The sequence below is a fragment of the Adiantum capillus-veneris genome, chromosome 4 (genome assembly GCF_014529385.1).
Source record: "Adiantum capillus-veneris isolate H3 chromosome 4, ASM1452938v2, whole genome shotgun sequence".
Lineage (NCBI taxonomy): Eukaryota > Viridiplantae > Streptophyta > Polypodiopsida > Polypodiales > Pteridaceae > Adiantum > Adiantum capillus-veneris.
The window spans coordinates 110,037,352-110,054,644 of record NC_140934.1 but is presented as its reverse complement, the minus strand read 5'-3'; the positions used below and the strand labels follow the sequence as shown (position 1 = coordinate 110,054,644).

The 17,293-nt window shown below is 44.5% G+C and overlaps 2 protein-coding genes across 8 annotated transcripts in view; both read left to right on the top strand.

The window, feature by feature from the left end:
* The first annotated feature begins 1,260 nt into the window (after nt 1–1,260).
* LOC147459793 (Pentatricopeptide repeat (PPR) superfamily protein) overlaps nt 1,261–17,293 on the top strand; it is a 33,665-nt gene continuing 17,632 nt past the window's right edge. Inside the window, exons 1-3 of one of the 7 annotated variants that reach the window (XM_086511000.1) lie at nt 1,261–1,916; nt 2,035–2,639; nt 2,899–3,032. The gene's annotated coding sequence lies outside the window, so the exon portion shown is untranslated. The remainder of the gene's footprint in view (nt 1,917–2,034; nt 2,640–2,898; nt 3,033–17,293) is intronic. The other 6 variants (XM_086511001.1, XM_086510999.1, XM_086510998.1 and 3 more) reach the window with 6 other exon arrangements.
* On the top strand, nt 13,998–15,421 carry LOC147459794 (uncharacterized). The gene is made up of 2 exons (XM_086511631.1): nt 13,998–14,420; nt 14,675–15,421. The coding sequence occupies exons 1-2, from the start codon at nt 13,998–14,000 to the stop codon at nt 15,419–15,421; spliced, it is 1,170 nt and encodes a 389-aa protein (XP_086367757.1).

Genomic DNA, 17,293 nt, shown 5'->3' with positions numbered 1-17,293 from the left:
TTTTAATTAGATGAAAATCTACCATTTCCTTCACAACAAGCTTTTGATTTTGCTTGGGCTTCACAAATTAATTAGGTGAGCAAGTATTAAGAAAAAATCACTTCGTTACTTGTGATCATATTGATTATATGATCAATAGGGAAAACAACTATTGATCCTTTATTGAAAAACATGGATATGATGCCTTCACTAGTATGAACAACAACTCATTCAAAGGTGTTTTGAGATTATTGGAGCATTGTAATATTCATTAGTTCAATGTGCTTGCGGGAAAGAAGCTCTCTAAGAGAACCTTTCAATATTCTCCTCATCTATTAGATTGTGGAGGGTTCTCCATCATTTTAAAGAGAGGTTCGAAACAAAGGCACATGCATGCTTTCCTTACCAGTTGTAGGAATATATATGAATCAAACCACTCTCTCTCTCTCTCTCTCTCTCTCCCCCCAAAAGCACTCATGTGGAGGTGGTGAAAGACCACAAAAGCTAGCATCTCTAGGTTTTTTGAGGATAGTATGCAAGCTACTTATGTTAGTTCTATTTTTGGAGGTCCTCCTTTAGGGTTGCCTGTATCTTCTATATTCGATTACAATGGGTCTATGGAGAAGCTAGGTCACATATGCAACGTGCTCTAGTCCATTGCCCAGTTGCCTTCACTAGAGGTCCTCCTTAGGGTCGCGTGCATCTTCTATATTCGGTTACAATGGGTCTATGGGGAAGCTAAGTCACATATGCACTGTGCTCTAGTCCATTGCCTAGTTGCCTTCACTAGTGGTTGGGAATCTATTGTGAGTGAATGCAAGAGATTAACGTGAAAACGTTTAAAAAGCTTGTTATTTTCTACTTTGGTAGCGCCAACTGCAATCGTTGAGCCTTTTGGGATGTCATCTGTTGGTCAATGCTTGTGGGAGCTATTGACCAATACTTTGACCACACTCTTGAGATCATGTGGGACTAGCGGCTTCGGTTAGATGCAAGAAGCACAATGCTAATGGGACCTGGCCCTTGGGGGCAAGGGAATAAAGTAAACTTTAGGGGTTGAAAACTTAAGGTTGAAGGTAGTTAGTTGTTGCTACATGGGAGGAAGCAAGGTAGGTCCGAGGTTGACTTATATAATGAGTAACATCTATGCTGATGCTAGGAGAGTCCAGGCTGGTGGGGGGAAGTTCACAATCTTTGCACACTCGATGGAAGGTGGTGGTGGCCTGTGGGGGCAAGCATATAGTAAATGTAGAAGCCTAGAAGGCAAGAGGATCTCAAAGAGTAGACGAAAAGGAAAACAGGAAATTCAAGGCTCTCTCTCTACCGGATAGAAATTAAGGACTAGAAGGCTAAGATAGTGCAGGTCATGATGATGGACCACGGGCCCAAATGTCCCTACCCGGGCCTACCTTCTAAGCTGTCAATCAAATTTCACACTGTGTGCGTGCTTACCGTGCCAGGAAACTACATCACTCTCTTCTCAAGAGAGAGGACGAAGACCTTGGGCCTCCAAAGAAGATACTTCTCCTTCCATGCTCGCCATAGCCTGCCCTACCTGCTCCCTTTGCATGCATTTCTGCTCAAGCCCGCCATCGCTCGCCTTCCCGCATCTTTGACCCTCAGCTGTCCACCCAGCTTTAACTTCGATCTTGCCATCGCTGTGGCCTGGGCTTCACCTAGCGGAAAGTCATTTCTTGTTTCCTAGCTCGACTCATCGCTCGAATTTATTTTCAGGAGCTCATCACTTCCCAGCAAGTGCTCTCAAACATCGTAGCTCCGCAGCTTCAGGTTCCTTGACTGGGAGGTGGACGTATACCCCTGCGAGCTTGCACTGCGAAAACTAGCTAGTTTTATGCAGCAGCTGTTGAGTATCGAAATTTCTACCTTCATCAGCTGAATTTAGCTCTCCGTCTTCACTTTCAGAAAGTCTTGAGCAGGTACGAACCTTGGTAATTTTTGTAGAGACATCTGTTTGCTCAACGGTCTCGTGTATTGAGGAAATTGAGCGATTGGGATCCTTTTAAAGTACTGAAAATCTTGAGTCAGTTGTTGCAGAGATTTAAGCAAAGCCAAGATTTTTTTTGCAGTTGCTGAAAGTAGATTGTTGGGATTCAATTCTGAGGAACTCATGAAAACAGAAACCTGCTATGAAACATGAATCAGATAGCTTGATGATCGTCTTGTTCTGCTGTTGCTTTTCCCCAATGTCTGCAGAAAGTTCACAAGTTTCAGTGCCATTACTGCAGCCAGTTTGGGGCATTTTTTTTGGCACAATGCTTGTCTAGATATTTACACTGGGGCACCTGTCTCGTCATTACATTGTTGCAGGATTCTAAACTCTCTATGCAAATGTGATTGGATTCAAACTTTTGATGCTGATGAATCTGAATCCTGGATACCTTGTTGTCCATAATTTTAAAGAGCTGGCACCACAACGAGCATGATATGTTCTACTGAGAACTTAAAAAGCAGCTGATCATAGGAGGGGACCTGCAGTTCCATATTGTATGCTTATGGCCTTAAGATTAGATGCATTTGCAATTGTCAAGGTGACTATAGCTGGCCTGGAAGATCATCTCTTATTACTCTTCAAGTTTTTCCCCTGGCTCGGCAAATGAAGAAAGAGTAGTTATTTAAGCAGGGGAGCTTGAGTTCAAAAGGTGAGCTCCTGAGAGGAAGCTTGATGTAAGTATGCTATGTAACAGATAATAATGCTGTTTGATTCTTCGTTCAATGTTCTAGCATCTTCTTACCAACATGAAGATACCTTTCGCACTGGTATGCCCTATTATGGGCTGGTCTAGGGCCGATTTTATCCCTATGGCTTGTCAAAGCATTGCTAAAACAATTCGGGAATTGAAAACCTTGGACTATGGCTGCACTATACCTTCCCTTGAAGCTTTGGTGCTTTTGATGCAGGGCTACTCAAAATGTAGATGCAAACCTGCAATAGCCCAGTTGTGGCTGGGGTCTACGAATTTGGGATGGGGCAGATCAAACATTATTTTCAAGGCACCAAAATATAAATTAATAGAAGACTCCTAGTAGGAGAGGTGAGACTCTTATCTGGCCAATGCTTGTGTTACATGCTTTCCTTCAACTGGCTTCTTTTGGGCTCAGCTCTGAATTTTGGCTCCTGCAACCATTGGTCCCCCAAATGACAGTCTATATCTCCTTTTAATTCTCACTTATGGGCGTAGAGGGCCATATCTGTAATTGGAAGCCATCACGTACCAGCAAGAAGACTAAGTGGAGAGACTTTAACACAATTGGAGCAATTCTACAAACAATTCCATATACTTGAACTGAAAGATAACATGGAACACATTCAACTTATAGGCCCTTGGCCATCGAAAGCAATTGTTTTTAATAACCCACTCCCAAAAGCTCAAAGCTTTTAATAATTGGCACTCAAAAGCCTATAAGTACAATGCTTTAAATTGCCTCCAAAATCTCAAACACCAAACTGCCACGGTAGCAACTTACGTATGCGCCTCATTTTTAGCCGCAAAATGCAAAATTTTGTAGTTTTTCATGCTAGTCTTGTTAGAGTTTCATCTTCTGTCCGGTGATGGCTATGGTATCTCCTAGGACCAATTTAGGGAGTGGGGGACTGTTTTGTGGATGTCCCTGGCCGTATTTGAGGTAGATGTTCATTCTCTGGTAGTACAAGCCATGTATTTACCCACCTGGTACGTTGGCATGAGGCAAGACCCCTGCACCTAGGATTTGCTTGGCAAGTTTTCTACAATTTTCTATGAACTTATCCGGCCGCAAATCATATTTGGTCTTCTGGACCAGTTAATTAGCATTTTGAGCTGATGTAGCATTTTTATCAAGGCGCCCTCCCTTTTCTGGGTTGTGGGGTTTTAGGTGTGGGTTGGGCAATTGGGGAGGGTCCCTATTTAGGGTACCGTGTGTCCTATTGTATATCTATTCCTGAGTTTTCCTTGCGTGTAGGTGCTGCTCCCCTTGGGCCGTTTGTGGTTGGAGGGAGATTCGAAGGAGTTTTGTCAGGGTAGACCCAGAGCAGGTGGCTGCCGGTGTTCGTGAAGAGATTTGCTCTGTCAAAGTCGACGAGGCGGAAGCGTAGAGCAATGGAGAGAATGTAACAAACTTGGACACCCAAGTGTAGATTCTGTCGCAACACAAAAGAGATTCACTTCAAAGCACTTCACAATACAAGAGTCGACATGGCCTGGCGTAGTTCTGTGTCAAGAGAGATTGGGCCCAAAGACTGGCGTCCCTTTCGGTATTTCTTTTTATATTAATCTTTGAGCAAAGTACAACTCCCGCAGGTGCTCGCTCTCAAACTCTGCATCCAGATGCTCTTAGAAGTGAGACCCTTGGGTCATTTATAAACATTACAAGGGATGCTAAAAACAGAGCCCCAAAAGCGTTAAAACTCAAAGCAATTGAGTCCCAAAAGCTTCAATCTCAAAATTTGCCAGCAAAAAGCAGCAACGCAATTTCCGTATAGCTGCCACGTCAGCATGTCAACGCAAAAAGCGAGCGTCCGTACAGTGCAACGGCAGCAGCTCCGTACACTGCCCACGTCAGTAGTCCGTACAGTCTCTGTCCGTACGTTGTCCACGTCAGCAGTCAGCTTGGTCATGCCACGTTATCAGTTTGTGACATACCCCCCTCTTGAAAGAATGGTATTTGCCCTCGATTACGCCTGCAAACAGATAGAGGCCATAAACCGTTTCAACAGACACTAACTCTTAGTACCGACGCTCTAGACACGACACATCTAGCACTTTTACGAAGACGACAGTCACATCGTTGCACATGACATCACATGACAAATCAATCACAGAAAAAGTCATTCCAAATCTCAGAATATGACTACAAGCAACGTATTTTGTAACTGCATATAGATCCATCCCGGACCTCACTGATGCTGGATTAACTAATCCTTATTGGGATAGGAGATACTCGTTCTTGAACATATTTTGGCACACAAGGAAAGAAAGATGAAAGGTAAAGTGATTCGGCGGTTCTTGGTTAAATTCAAGAAATTTTCGACATTAGATGCGAAGTGGATGGAGGAGGAGGACCTAGCACCTTGAAGCATTCGGTTTAGCTACGTCTACTCCGATAGATCCCGCAGATCAACAAGGTTGAATTTGATATAGAGGGATTGCACAAGAGGGGAATCACTCCGCTCCTTTGTCACGGATTACCTGGATTGAATAGAGTAGTCATTGATGTCCCCTTTGGGTTTCAAGGATATTGTTGGACTGACATTATTCTACTGTATGACTTTATGAAATGCAATTCCCGAAATTGAACATGATTGATTTGTACTCTCTCACTTGTTTGAGTGCAAGAATTGAAAGACGAAATGACTGCAGCATTTCAGTCTCATAAATCTCTATTGATCTCTTCCACTACGGATTGCTCATCAGACTCCCCATCAACTGACACCTCACCTTTAAAAGGTTTCAAGAGACTAACACGGAATGTATTGTGAATCTTCCAAGTATCGGGTAGCTTGAGTCGAAAGGAGACATCATTTATCTTTTCTTTAATCTGGAAAGGGTCATAATACCTCATGCTAAGCTTTGGAAAAAGCCGCTCCTTTCCCTTTCGTTTCCTTAGGCATGCCTTCTCAAAATGTAAGAGCACCCAATCGTCTTCCTTTAGTTTCAAGTCTCTTCGATGTCGATCAGCTGCCTTCTTATGTCGTTCTTGAGACTTCTCTATAGCCTCACTGACTTTGGCAAAAGCAGCGTCCAAGCCCCTCACGCACTGGTCAGCTTCAAAAATCTTGTCTTTAGTGCTGAGAAAGGGTGGAACCTTCTAAGCACCTTCAATTATCTCAAATGGCACATTCCCCGTCGAAGAGTGAATCGTGTTATTGTAGGAAAATTCCACCAAAGGCAATTTTTTTTCCCATTGAGTCTTGTGATCGGCGATGTAAGACTTCAATAAATCCAAAACAACTGAATTTGCGATCTCAGATTGCCCATTTGTCTGCGGGTGGAATGATGACGAGAACTGTAACCGCGTGCCAATGTTCTCCCAAATAGCCCTCCAAAACAAACTTGTGAATCGGGAATCTCTGTTGGACACTATTGTCTCAAGCATGCCATGTAATCGAAATATCTCTGAAATGAACAGTCTCGCTAAATGGTCCGGCTTGACTGTTTTCTTCACTGGAATAAGTGAGCTTGCTTGCTAAATCTGTCATTGATAGTCCAAATGCCATCGTGCCCTCTTTGTGTCTTCGGGAGATCAAAGGTGAAATCTGTTGCAATACTTACCCAGAGGTGGGTGGGAATGGGTAAAGGTTGTAATAATCCTTGTGCCTTATGCCTCTCAAACTTGACCTTCTGACATACTAACTAACTGCGAACAAAGTTGTCCACATCTTTCTTGAGTCTTGGAAGAAATAACGCTCCACCCCCTTCAAGGTGGTGTCGATGCCGCGGTGACCTGTAAATGGTGGACAGTGGCACTATTAAAACCTTTTCCTTCAAGGGCTGTGTAACACACAACATTGTTTTCTTCATCAAGTAGCCAATCCCGTATGGAATATCCTAGCACTCTCCCTATTTTATATCCGAGTAAAAACATCGGTAAAATTTGGATCGGTGGCGTACTGGTCAACCATATCCTCGAAGCTTCTATGATGGATCGCGGAAATAGCAAATACGAGGGGCTTCTGAGACAATGCATTTGCCACTAAGTTTTTGTATCCCTGAACATGGACAATCTGGAAGTGAAACTGTGACAAGATGTTAGCCCACCGCATTTGCTTTTTCGAAAGATTCTTTTGTGACAAGAAGTAGCGTAGACTCTGATGATCAGTAAAGACCGTGAAATCGGCTCCGAGTAGATAATGTCGCCACTGTGTAAGAGCATGGATCACTGCCAATAGTTCTTTCTCATAAATCTGTGCTACCAATTTTGGGCTTGAAAACATTTTGCTTTCATAAGCAATCGCATGGCCTTCTTGCATCAAGACCGCTCTTAGACTACGACCACAAGCATCACAATATACTTCGAATGGCTTTTGCAAGTTTGGCAAAGCCAACATTGGTCCGGTAGTCAATTTTTCTTTAAGTGTCTGAAAGACACTCACCTCTGTCGGTCCCCACGAGAAAGGGACTCCTTTTTGGGTCAATAAGTGCAAAGGCGAAGCTACCTCTGCAAACTTCCGAATGAACCGCTGGTAGTAAGAACGCAAGCCCAAAAAGCTTCTAACTTCATGAACATTCTTTAAGTGTGGCCAATCGTGGATAGTCTCAATTTTGGCTTGGTTCATTTGTAATCCTGCTACTGAGGCGATGTGTCCCAAGAAATGTATCTCCGACGGAAAAAACTCGCTCTTTTTGGCATTAATAACCCATCTTTGATCACGCAATGCTTGAAAGACCTGTAGCAGATGGTGTCGATGCTCTGCCTTATCCTTGGAGAAAACTACAATATCATCAAAGAAAGTGTCCACAAAAGATCGATTTTCTCAGAAAATCCTATCCATCATTTGGTTGAAAGTTGCTTGAGCATTGGTAAGTCCAAAAGGCATCACCAAAAATTCATATAAACCAAAGCTTGTTCGAAAGGCTATCTTGTAGATATCTCCCGGAGCGATCCTGATATGATGATATCCGCTTTTCAAATCAATCCTGCTGAAACAAGAGGATCCTTGAAGTCTGTCAAGAATATCATCGACCTTGGGAATCGGGAATCTGTTCTTGATGGTGATTTTTTTGAGAGCTGTATAATCAATGCACATTCTTCAAGATCCGTCTTTCTTTAGTACCAACAAAACTGGAGAACGGTAGGGTGAAGTACTAGGCTGGATGAGATCCTCTTCAAGAAGGTCTTTCACTTGGTTCATGATTTCTTCATTCTGGGCTCGGCTTACACGGTAAGGTGGCCGGTTTGGTTGTGTGGTTCCAGGAATCCGATCATTAGTATCGTCCTCAGGACGAGATGGGGATAACTCGCCTCGCAGGCCTTCTAAGAAACAATCAGCATGTGTGTGCAGAAATTCTTGTCGTTCTTTGTCCAATTCAGACATGTTCGTTCGTTGTTTATCATTCAGTTCTTTTAAATAGATCGAGTAAACAAAGAGATTGGATTTTATTAATTTTGAAATGGCCGAAGCCAATACAATAGGGACGGACTCACCCTTCAATTTTACATCTACAATTTTCTTGCCCTTTTCATTTGTCAAGGTCTCTTTCTTAGCCCGATAGTCGACCACGACGTTGTTCTTATGGTACCAAGGGATTCCTAGGAGGACGCCACACCCTTCCAAAGGCATGATGTAAAAGTCCTCGTGTGCCAAGACGAAGTTTTCCAATGACAGGCTTAATGGCTACATCTCGTCCGGGTGCCGCTAGAATTGCCTCCGCCGGTGGCCCCATCCTGTCGGGCGTATTCTCGAGGCGCGCCGCCAATCTAGGTGAAATGAAGTTTGCCTTGGCTCCTCCATAAAAAAAGATAAGGGCTTCTTGATCTTTCACTTTGCCCCATGTGCGGCAAAGTTCCATACTTCATCCGTTTGGCTTGGGTCGTTTCCCATGCAATCCGGTACTGGTCCTGCTCTCATTTTGCCTTTTCTGCCACGTTCTTCCTGTTACCATATACATGTGGTAGTGATGTGTGTGAACACAGTTAGGACCGCCGGGGGATTTTTTCCCTCACTAGGAGGTTTTTCCTCCCCTGCATTGTATATACACCCATCATTCTAGGGCTATCTATCTTTCCATTGCACACTAAGTGATACACTCTCTGTTGTGTGCCTTGAGCTTCCTTCGTCTTCTCCAAGCTGTGTGTGTTTTCCTGCAACCCTAATTCCAACAATTGATATCAGAGCAGGTTGCGTCCTCTCAGGTTAGTCGTCAGCAGCTCCAACACACGCTTGCTCACTTTCTCCGATTTTTGTGAGCTTTGGCGAGCGTTCGTAGGTCGACAAAATTTTTGGGAGTGCTCCAAGAGCTTAGTCTGCTCAGATTTTTGACTTGGGCTCATCTCGGCCTCCGTTTCCACTACAGGCAGTACCGCACGGGCTATTTCGTCATTTTGTGCAGAAATTCTGTCAGTGCCGTTTTTTGCATAATAGGTCTCCTATGGTCTTCTATGGTTTGTGCTATATAGCACGTGTTGTTCCCGCTCTCCTTCTCCTCTTTTCGGGTAGTTTTCACATTAGGTGCAACGTTTACCATGACTGACAACAACACAGATGTGTTCAAGATGTTTGCTGCTGAGAATAGATTGGATGGGGACAATTACCCTATGTGGGCTTAAATGATGCAACATGTTCTTGTGTCGAAGGGCGTTTGGAACATTGTGCAGGGCATTGATGTACGTCCTGGTTTAGAGGATACAAGGGATGTTGAGGATGTTGCAGGTCTTGCTGCTGTTAGAGTCGTTTTGCCTACGACAAAACAAGCTCGTTGGGATGTAAAAGATTCGCAGGCTCATGCATTGATTGCATTGTTTGCGAAGCGCACTATTACTCCTCACATTCATTCAGTGAAATTTGCAAAACAGGCTTGGGATATTTTGGTTGGTCTTTATGGAAGTCACAATGAGGCTAAAATTGCATTGCTGCTTAAAGATCTGTATTCGAAGATTATGCATGAGGAAGATGATATGCACACTTTCTTTGCTGGTGTTAAGGATATCAATGAGCAACTTATTTCTGCGTTATTTCAGACGGTTTCCTTGTGCAGACTATTCTTGATGCCTTGCCAGATTCTTACTAGACTTTTGCTAGTACTTGGAGACTTATGACCCAAGGAAATCCTAAAGTTGTTAAGTTTGATGCATTATGCACATTGCTGTTGCAAGAGCCGCTTTCCAAAAAAAACAGGACTAGATAGCGTGCAACTGAACATGCCTTTATTGCTGCTCAAAGAAAAGGTGGTATCAGCAATGTAACCACTTATGGTTCTTTTGCGAGTGGAAAATCACTTGTTCCTAATGCTTCTGTTGGCAACAATTCGTCCGGAAATTTTGGTGATAAGGGTCAAAAGAAGATGCGTTGCCATTATTGTAAAGCTAATGATCACATGATCAAGCAGTGTCCTAAGTTGAAGGCCAAAGAGGCTAAGAAGAAAGAGGGTGGTTTCACTGCAAATGCTTGTTCCACTACAAATGCAGCTATTGTTGAGTCTTGTGTGAAAGAAGACTGTGATGCCGATGTTGATGTAGAATGGGCTTTTAGTGTAGAGTGTACCTATAATCCTGCTGTCCATGATGCATGCATGTCAGTTGCTACAGATTCACATGTGGTATTTTGACAGCGGTGCTACAAAGCACATTACCTCACTTCGTGATTTGTTCACCTCTCTTGAGTCTGTCCCTTACGGGAATTTAGTTACTTGTGCCAACAATGCCTCTTATCCGGTTCACGGAGTTGGAAAGATTGTGCTTACTGTTGCAAATGGCAGCTCCTTCACACTTGTTGATGCATTTTATGTACGTGGGATCAAGAAGAATCTTTCGTCTGTATCTGCACTTGCTAGACTTGGACTTGTAGTCAAATTTGTGGATGATAGATGTACAGTACATGATCTCAGTTTCGGTGATGAAATTGTTGCATCTGGCATTTTATGTCTTGAGCTGTATAAGCTCACTTTGTATGACAAGTGTGGGCAGAATTTTGCAAATGCAGTTGTGGACTCAAAGGCTATTTCAAAGGCAAAACGTTGGCATGCACGTTTTGGACATTTGAATTTTGTCAGTTTACTGCGTTTGCAGAAATCTGATATGGTTGCTTCTTTGCCACCTCTTGAAACACCTATCAAACATGTTTGTGAAGGCTATATTTTGGGTAAGATGCAGCGTTCGAAGTTTCCAAAGGATGGTTCAATTAGGGCCACATGTAGGTTGCAGCTTGTGCATAGTGATGTTTGTGGGCCCATGCAAACTCCGTCCTTGGGCAATTACCTTTACTTCGTGACTTTAATTGATGATTACTCCAGGTATGCATGGGTATTTCCACTTAAAGCGAAGTTGGAAGTATTTACGTGCTTTAAACAATTTTTGGCTATGGCTGAAAATGTCTCGAAATGTACTATTGGCACCCTCCGTTCCAATCAAGGGGGGGAGTATGTGTCTCATGAATTTAATGCATTTCTGGCTAGTCATGGGATAAAACACCAATGTACAGTGCCTTATACGCCTCAGCAAAATGGTGTTGTGAGAGGAAAAACTGGTAACTTATGGAAATGGCATGATGTATGGTCAAAAGTGAAGCTTTGCCGCATTCGTTTTGGCTTGAGGCCATCATGTGTGCCACTTATGTACTTAACAGCTGTCCTACGAAAGCTTTGTAGTCTATTACTCCATATGAAGCATGGCATGATAGAAAGCCTTCTATTGAGCACATGCATGTTTTTGGCTGTTTGGCATATGCTTTGGTGCCACAAAGACAACGCAGAAAATTGGATGATAAGGAAGTCAAATGTATTTTGTCGGTTATAGTGCTGAAAGCAAAGGTTACAGGTTGTATCATCTGCAAACAAGGCGTATCTTGGTCTCATAAGATGTTGTGTTTGTGGAAGATTCCGTTCAGCCCTTGCTGTCATGTACTAGAGTCAGTAATGTGAGCCCACAAGACATTTGACACTTTGTTGCCTCTTTTCAGTGGTGGAAGTTCAAATGTAAATTCCAATGAGGCAAATGTACAACTTATGGGGGTTTCGGAAAATGTTACACATTAGCCTATACTGTTGCAGATGTACATGATGTACTTGATGAGAAAAGGGCTGAGAATGAGTAGGCTAGAGGTATGCCTAAATGGTTGGTGCATACTTTGCGTGACAGTAAATTGGATGCACCTTTGTCTAGTCGTACTCCTTCAGGTTCTCGCCATGCATCTTATGCATCATATTGTTATGCTTTGGCTGTGTCTAACTTACATGATGTTGAGGAACCTCTATCTTTTGATGAAGCACATAATTCTGAAAATTGGATGGCTGCCATGCAATCTAAATATGATGCACTTATAGAAAATGACACATGGACTTTATGTGATTTGCCTCTTGGAAAAAAGGCCATTGGTACGAAGTGGGTTTACAAGTTGAAACGCAAGCCGGATGGTGAGATTGATCGCTATAAGGCTCGACTTGTTGCAAAGGGTTATGCACAGCAGAAAGGCATAGATTATGAAAGACTTTTACTCCCACTTGTTGTATGACCACTGTACGTTTTCTATGTGCATTGGCAGCTCATTTTGGTTGGGATGTACATCAGTCTGACATCGTTACTGCTTTCTTAAGTGGTGACATATTTGAGGAAGTTTAGGTAACGCAGCCTGGCGGTTTTGTCAAGAAAGGACAAGAGGATAAAGTGTGCAGATGTAAGAAAGCTTTGTATGGGTTGAAGCAATCTCCTCGTGCTTGGTATGAGAAGGCTGACACTCATTTGGTCAAACAAGGCTTTCGTAACAGTCCAACAGAAAGCACATTGTATGTAAAGCGTGAGGGCGATGTACTTCTCACTGTGGTTCTTTATGTGGATGATTTGTTGATCATTGGACCAAATGAGAAACATATTACTGAATTTAAGGCTGATTTGAATGCTACTTTCAAGATGAAAGATTTGGGATTGTTGCCAGAGTAACAAAGAACGAGCAGAACTCGCCCCTCGCGTTCCTGGAACGCGTGCCAAAGGGGTCGGGTAGCCGGAATGGAAACGCAGGCAGAACGGAACGGTCATCAAAAAGCGCGGAACGGCTGGAACGGGAGCGGAACGGGTGGTTCAAAAAAACTGTCCATTGGGATAGATTTCAAAAACTTTCCGGTTGGGATTTTTTGAACACCTTGCATGGTTTTGGGGGGAGATGGAAGAGAGGGGGTCTTCTCCTCTCCTATATAAGCCAAGGCCCTCAAGGCAATGAAGCATAAGCCATATCTATTATCCCCCTCAACTTTCCTCTTTCAAGATTCAAGGGCCAAGGCAAGGCAAGGCACTCTCTCTCTCCCAAGGCACTTTGTCTCCCTCCCTTGGGCCTCAAGGCTTTAAGCCTCAAGGCTCGAGCAGGGGTCGGGTAGCCGGAACGGAAACGCAGGCAGAACGGAAAGGTCATCAAAACGCGCGGAACGGTTGGAACGGGAGCGGAACGGGTGGTTCAAAAAAACTGTCCGTTGGGATAGATTTCAAAAACTTTCCGGTTGGGATTTTTTGAACACCTTGCATGGTTTTGGGAGGAGATGGAAGAGAGGGGGTCTTCTCCTGTCCTATATAAGCCAAGGCCCTCAAGGCAATGAAGCATAAGCCATATCTATTATCCCCCTCAACTTTCCTCTTTCAAGATTCAAGGGCCAAGGCAAGGCAAGGCACTCTCTCTCTCCCAAGGCACTTTGTTCCCTGCCTTGGGCCTCAAGGCTTTAAGCCTCAAGGCTCGAGCAGGGGTTGGGTAGCCGGAACGGAAACGCAGGCAGAACGGAACGGTCATCAAAACGCGCGGAACGGCTGGAACGGGAGCGGAACGGGTGGTTCAAAAAAACTGTCCATTGGGATAGATTTCAAAAACTTTCCGGTTGGGATTTTTTGAACACCTTGCATGGTTTTGGGGGGAGATGGAAGAGAGGGGGTCTTCTCCTCTCCTATATAAGCCAAGGCCCTCAAGGCAATGAAGCATAAGCCATATCTATTATCCCCCTTAACTTTCCTCTTTCAAGATTCAAGGGCCAAGGCAAGGCAAGGCACTCTCTCTCTCCCAAGGCACTCTGTCTCCCTCCCTTGGGCCTCAAGGCTTTAAGCCTCAAGGCTCGAGCTTGACGCTTGCAAGTTGCCGCTCCACTTCTCTCTCAAGCTCCACCTCTCCATCTCTCTCGACTCTCGAGTCTCGAGTCTCGAGTCATGATTCACTCATTCATCACCTCTCTCCCTCTCCCTTGGGCCTCAAGGCTCAAGCTTGAGAGTCAAGACTCCACCTCTCCATCACTCTCCACCGCGCCATCATCCCCCCCCCCCCCCCCCCCCCCCCCCCCCCCCCTCTCTCTCTCTCTCTCTCTTAAGATTCCTTCCTCTCTCGAGTCTCATCACTTATGGCGCAAGCTTCCGCATCAAGTGAACTTGATCCCTTGGGTGCCAAGAAGAAGAAGGACGAAGCATCATGGTGGGATGAAGTGCATTCCCGAGTGTTGGGAAAGTCCAGTGGTGCACGTGTATGGAAGTGCAAACTATGCGGCTTCGAACGGCAATCCGGCACAACCAAAGTCCGTGCTCACCTCCTTAAGCTAGAGGGACAACAAGTAGCAATATGCAAGGCCGTCAACGAGCAATGGTTGAAGGAATTTGAAGCCAAGGATGCCGCTATCAAAGCCAACAAAGAAGAGAAAGAAGCGGCAAGGCCAAAGCGTCCCGCAATGGACCCCAACAACTTGGTTTTTCCCTCTTCTACACCTTTATCGGCTGGTGGTGATAGCAATGCGGCAACGACGGAGACGGCGGTGACATCATTTCGATCGGTATTTTCAATGCCTAATACTACTCCGGTCTCCACTCCCAAATCTCACCAACACACCCTACATACCACTTGGGATCCAAAAAGGAAGGAGAATGTGGATACAAGAGTTGCCCGCTTTTTTTATCACGATCACCTCCCCTCCATAAAGGCTCGGTAAGACTTAGTATCATTTTCAATTTTTCATACAATCAATCATCTCGATTCTCATTTTCATCTAAATAGTAAATACTAATACCTCTTGTGTGCAATATCTAGGTCGGAGTACTTCAAGACCATGTGCACGAGGATTGGAGAGTATGGGGCACCTCTTCCGAGGCCCTCCGTACTACTCTACTCGATAGAGAGAAGGCCGTTGTGGAGATGGCAACCCTCAACATGAAGAGGCAATGGACGAAGTATGGCGTGACCCTCATTGCGGATGGATGGAGCGACACTAGGAGGAGATCCATCCATGGCATTGTTGCCTATTCTAAAGGGGGGATGTATTTTGCCCACTCCTATGACGCCACGGAGACAGGAAAATCAATAGATGTCCTTGCGGGTGAGTGGGCCTCCGCCGTAGAGACCATTGGGTTGGACCTTGTGATAGGTCTGGTCACCGATGGAGAGACATCAAACAGGGCAGCCGGAGCTATTTTGGAAGGCACTTATCCTCACATCATGGTGTCTTTTTGCATGGCACATTGCCTTAACAACCTCTTGAAGGATTTCGGCAAACTACCTTGGATAGAGCCTCTCATTGCATCCACGTCCAAGGTGGTTGCTTTCATCAACAACCACAACATACTTCGAGCCGAGTTCTTGAAGTGGTCGGGGGGCAAAGTGCTTCTAAAGTATTGTGAGACCCGCTTCGCCTACAACTATCTAATGGTGAGCCGCTTTGTAGAGTGTCAAAGTACAGTGCGACAGCTCTTCATCAATACAGAGTTTGCTCAGACTACCAATGCAAGTACAATTGTAAGGATCATTTGTACAGGAAAGATAGAGGATCTTGAGTCCTAGGAGTCCTTAAAGAGTATTGACAAAATGGTGAAACCAGTGATCCACTTGCTTAGAGTGATGGATGGTATGCAACCTTGCATTGGCAAGGTCTATGAAGCAATGGATCGCATGGTCAAGGCCCTTGCAGAGCATGAGCAGGACCCAGATAGGCTCGAAGAAATCAAAGAGCTTTGCAGTAGCAGCTGGAATGCCTATAGTTCACCTCTTCATGGTGCAGCTTTTGTGTTGGATCCAGAGTTCCAGGGTGCAGGGCAAGAGCATGATTCGGAGGTAAACACACATTGGAACACCATCTTGAAGAAGCTTCACCCTGATCGTGACATGCAACGCAAGATAAAGGATCAACTTGCATTTTACAGGGATATGCGAGGATCATTTGGGACAGCCGATGCCCAAATTGATCGCACCAAGATTTCCTCCGTCTTGTGGTGGCAAGAAAATGGTTCAGATGGTCCCGATCTTCAGCGACTTGCCGTCCGCAATCTCAGCCAAGCGCATAGTAACAGGGAATGGCCGTTTTCAGGTCTCTGTTCCTCGTTCCCATTCCAAGTTCTCGTTCCCAATCCCCGTTCCGTGTTTCAAACGTGAGTACCCGTAACAGGGAATGGCATTTTGTTCCGCGTTCTCATTCCCCGTTCCCGTTCCTGGTAACTCCCAAGCGGTTAGCTCCTTTTGCTTGGAGCAATTGTGGAGTGTATATAGACACATTGCATCTAGAAAGAGGAATTGACTTGGAGCGGAGAAAGCAAATGACCTTGTTTTTGTCAGTGCAAACTTAAGAATGCTTTGCAAGTCAGCATCCAAAGTGACAGATCCCTTTCTGCAGTGGGAGATGGAGGCAGAGGTAGAGCTTCTTGGAGAGGCAGGAGGATTTACGCATGAGGATGAGCCTATGCAGGAGGATTGGGATGATATTCACGACGTCCAAGACTCCACTACAGATTGGGAGGTGGGATGCTCTTCTGTCCCTACCTAGAGGTGAACATCAGGCATGAGTCATGACTCATTGCTCATTGGCTTTTGATATTTGTTTCCTTTGTGGTCGCCGACTTTGTCCCCTTTTTGTATTGCACTACCATATGAGTGATTGAGTCTTCACATGTCACCTATTGACTCTTACAATTGTTATTTAGCACTCTTAGCCTCTACATGTCTATTTGTAGCGCCTTGGCTGGCCTTGTAATTCATCTTTATAATCTATGATCTATCATCTTTTTGCTCCAAGCTTTTGTGTGGAGTCTGGACTCTATTCTTCAACTTTGAGTTAATGTTCTTTCTATGAAGAATCAAGATGCTTTTGTGAAGGATGATCCCAATTCATATATTGTGTATTGCGCAATCGCGTGTTAAGCCTTAAGATTGAAGAATTATTGCAGAGCATTCCTAAATAGGATTCTACTTGGACTAATGGGTGTGTATGGCTTTCTACTAACATATAGGTTAAATCTAACCTAATCTAAGCATATTTTAAACTTACCGTTCCGGCCTCCGTTCCGGTTCCGCCTTTTGGGGGGGGGGGGGCAGGCCGTTCCGGAAACGTTCCGGAGGCCCCCGTTCCCGTTCCCCGTTCTCCGTTCCCATTCCGGGTAACTTTGACTGTTGCATCATTGCTTGGGCATATAGTTTAAGCAGTGTGATAGTGGTATTGCCGTGTGTCAGAAAAGTCAAATATAGACATTGCTATGTACTTGAGGATTGCAAACCTATTGCCACTCCCATGGAAACAGGTTTGAAATTGAGTCTTCATGATGCTGGTGATCTTGTAGATGTCACTCTTTACCAAACTGCTGTTGGATGCCTCATTTATGTATGCAACACGAGGCCGGATATTCAGTTTGCAGTTTCACAGGTCGGCAGATTTATGCGTAGCCG

Bases quoted from the DNA above. Each gene is read 5' to 3' on its own strand.
- LOC147459794 (XM_086511631.1), top strand. From the start codon at position 13,998: ATGGCGCAAGCTTCCGCATCAAGTGAACTTGATCCCTTGGGTGCCAAG. The intron at 14,421-14,674 runs GTATTTTCAATG...TGCAATATCTAG, and splicing joins CGGTGACATCATTTCGATCG to GTCGGAGTACTTCAAGACCA.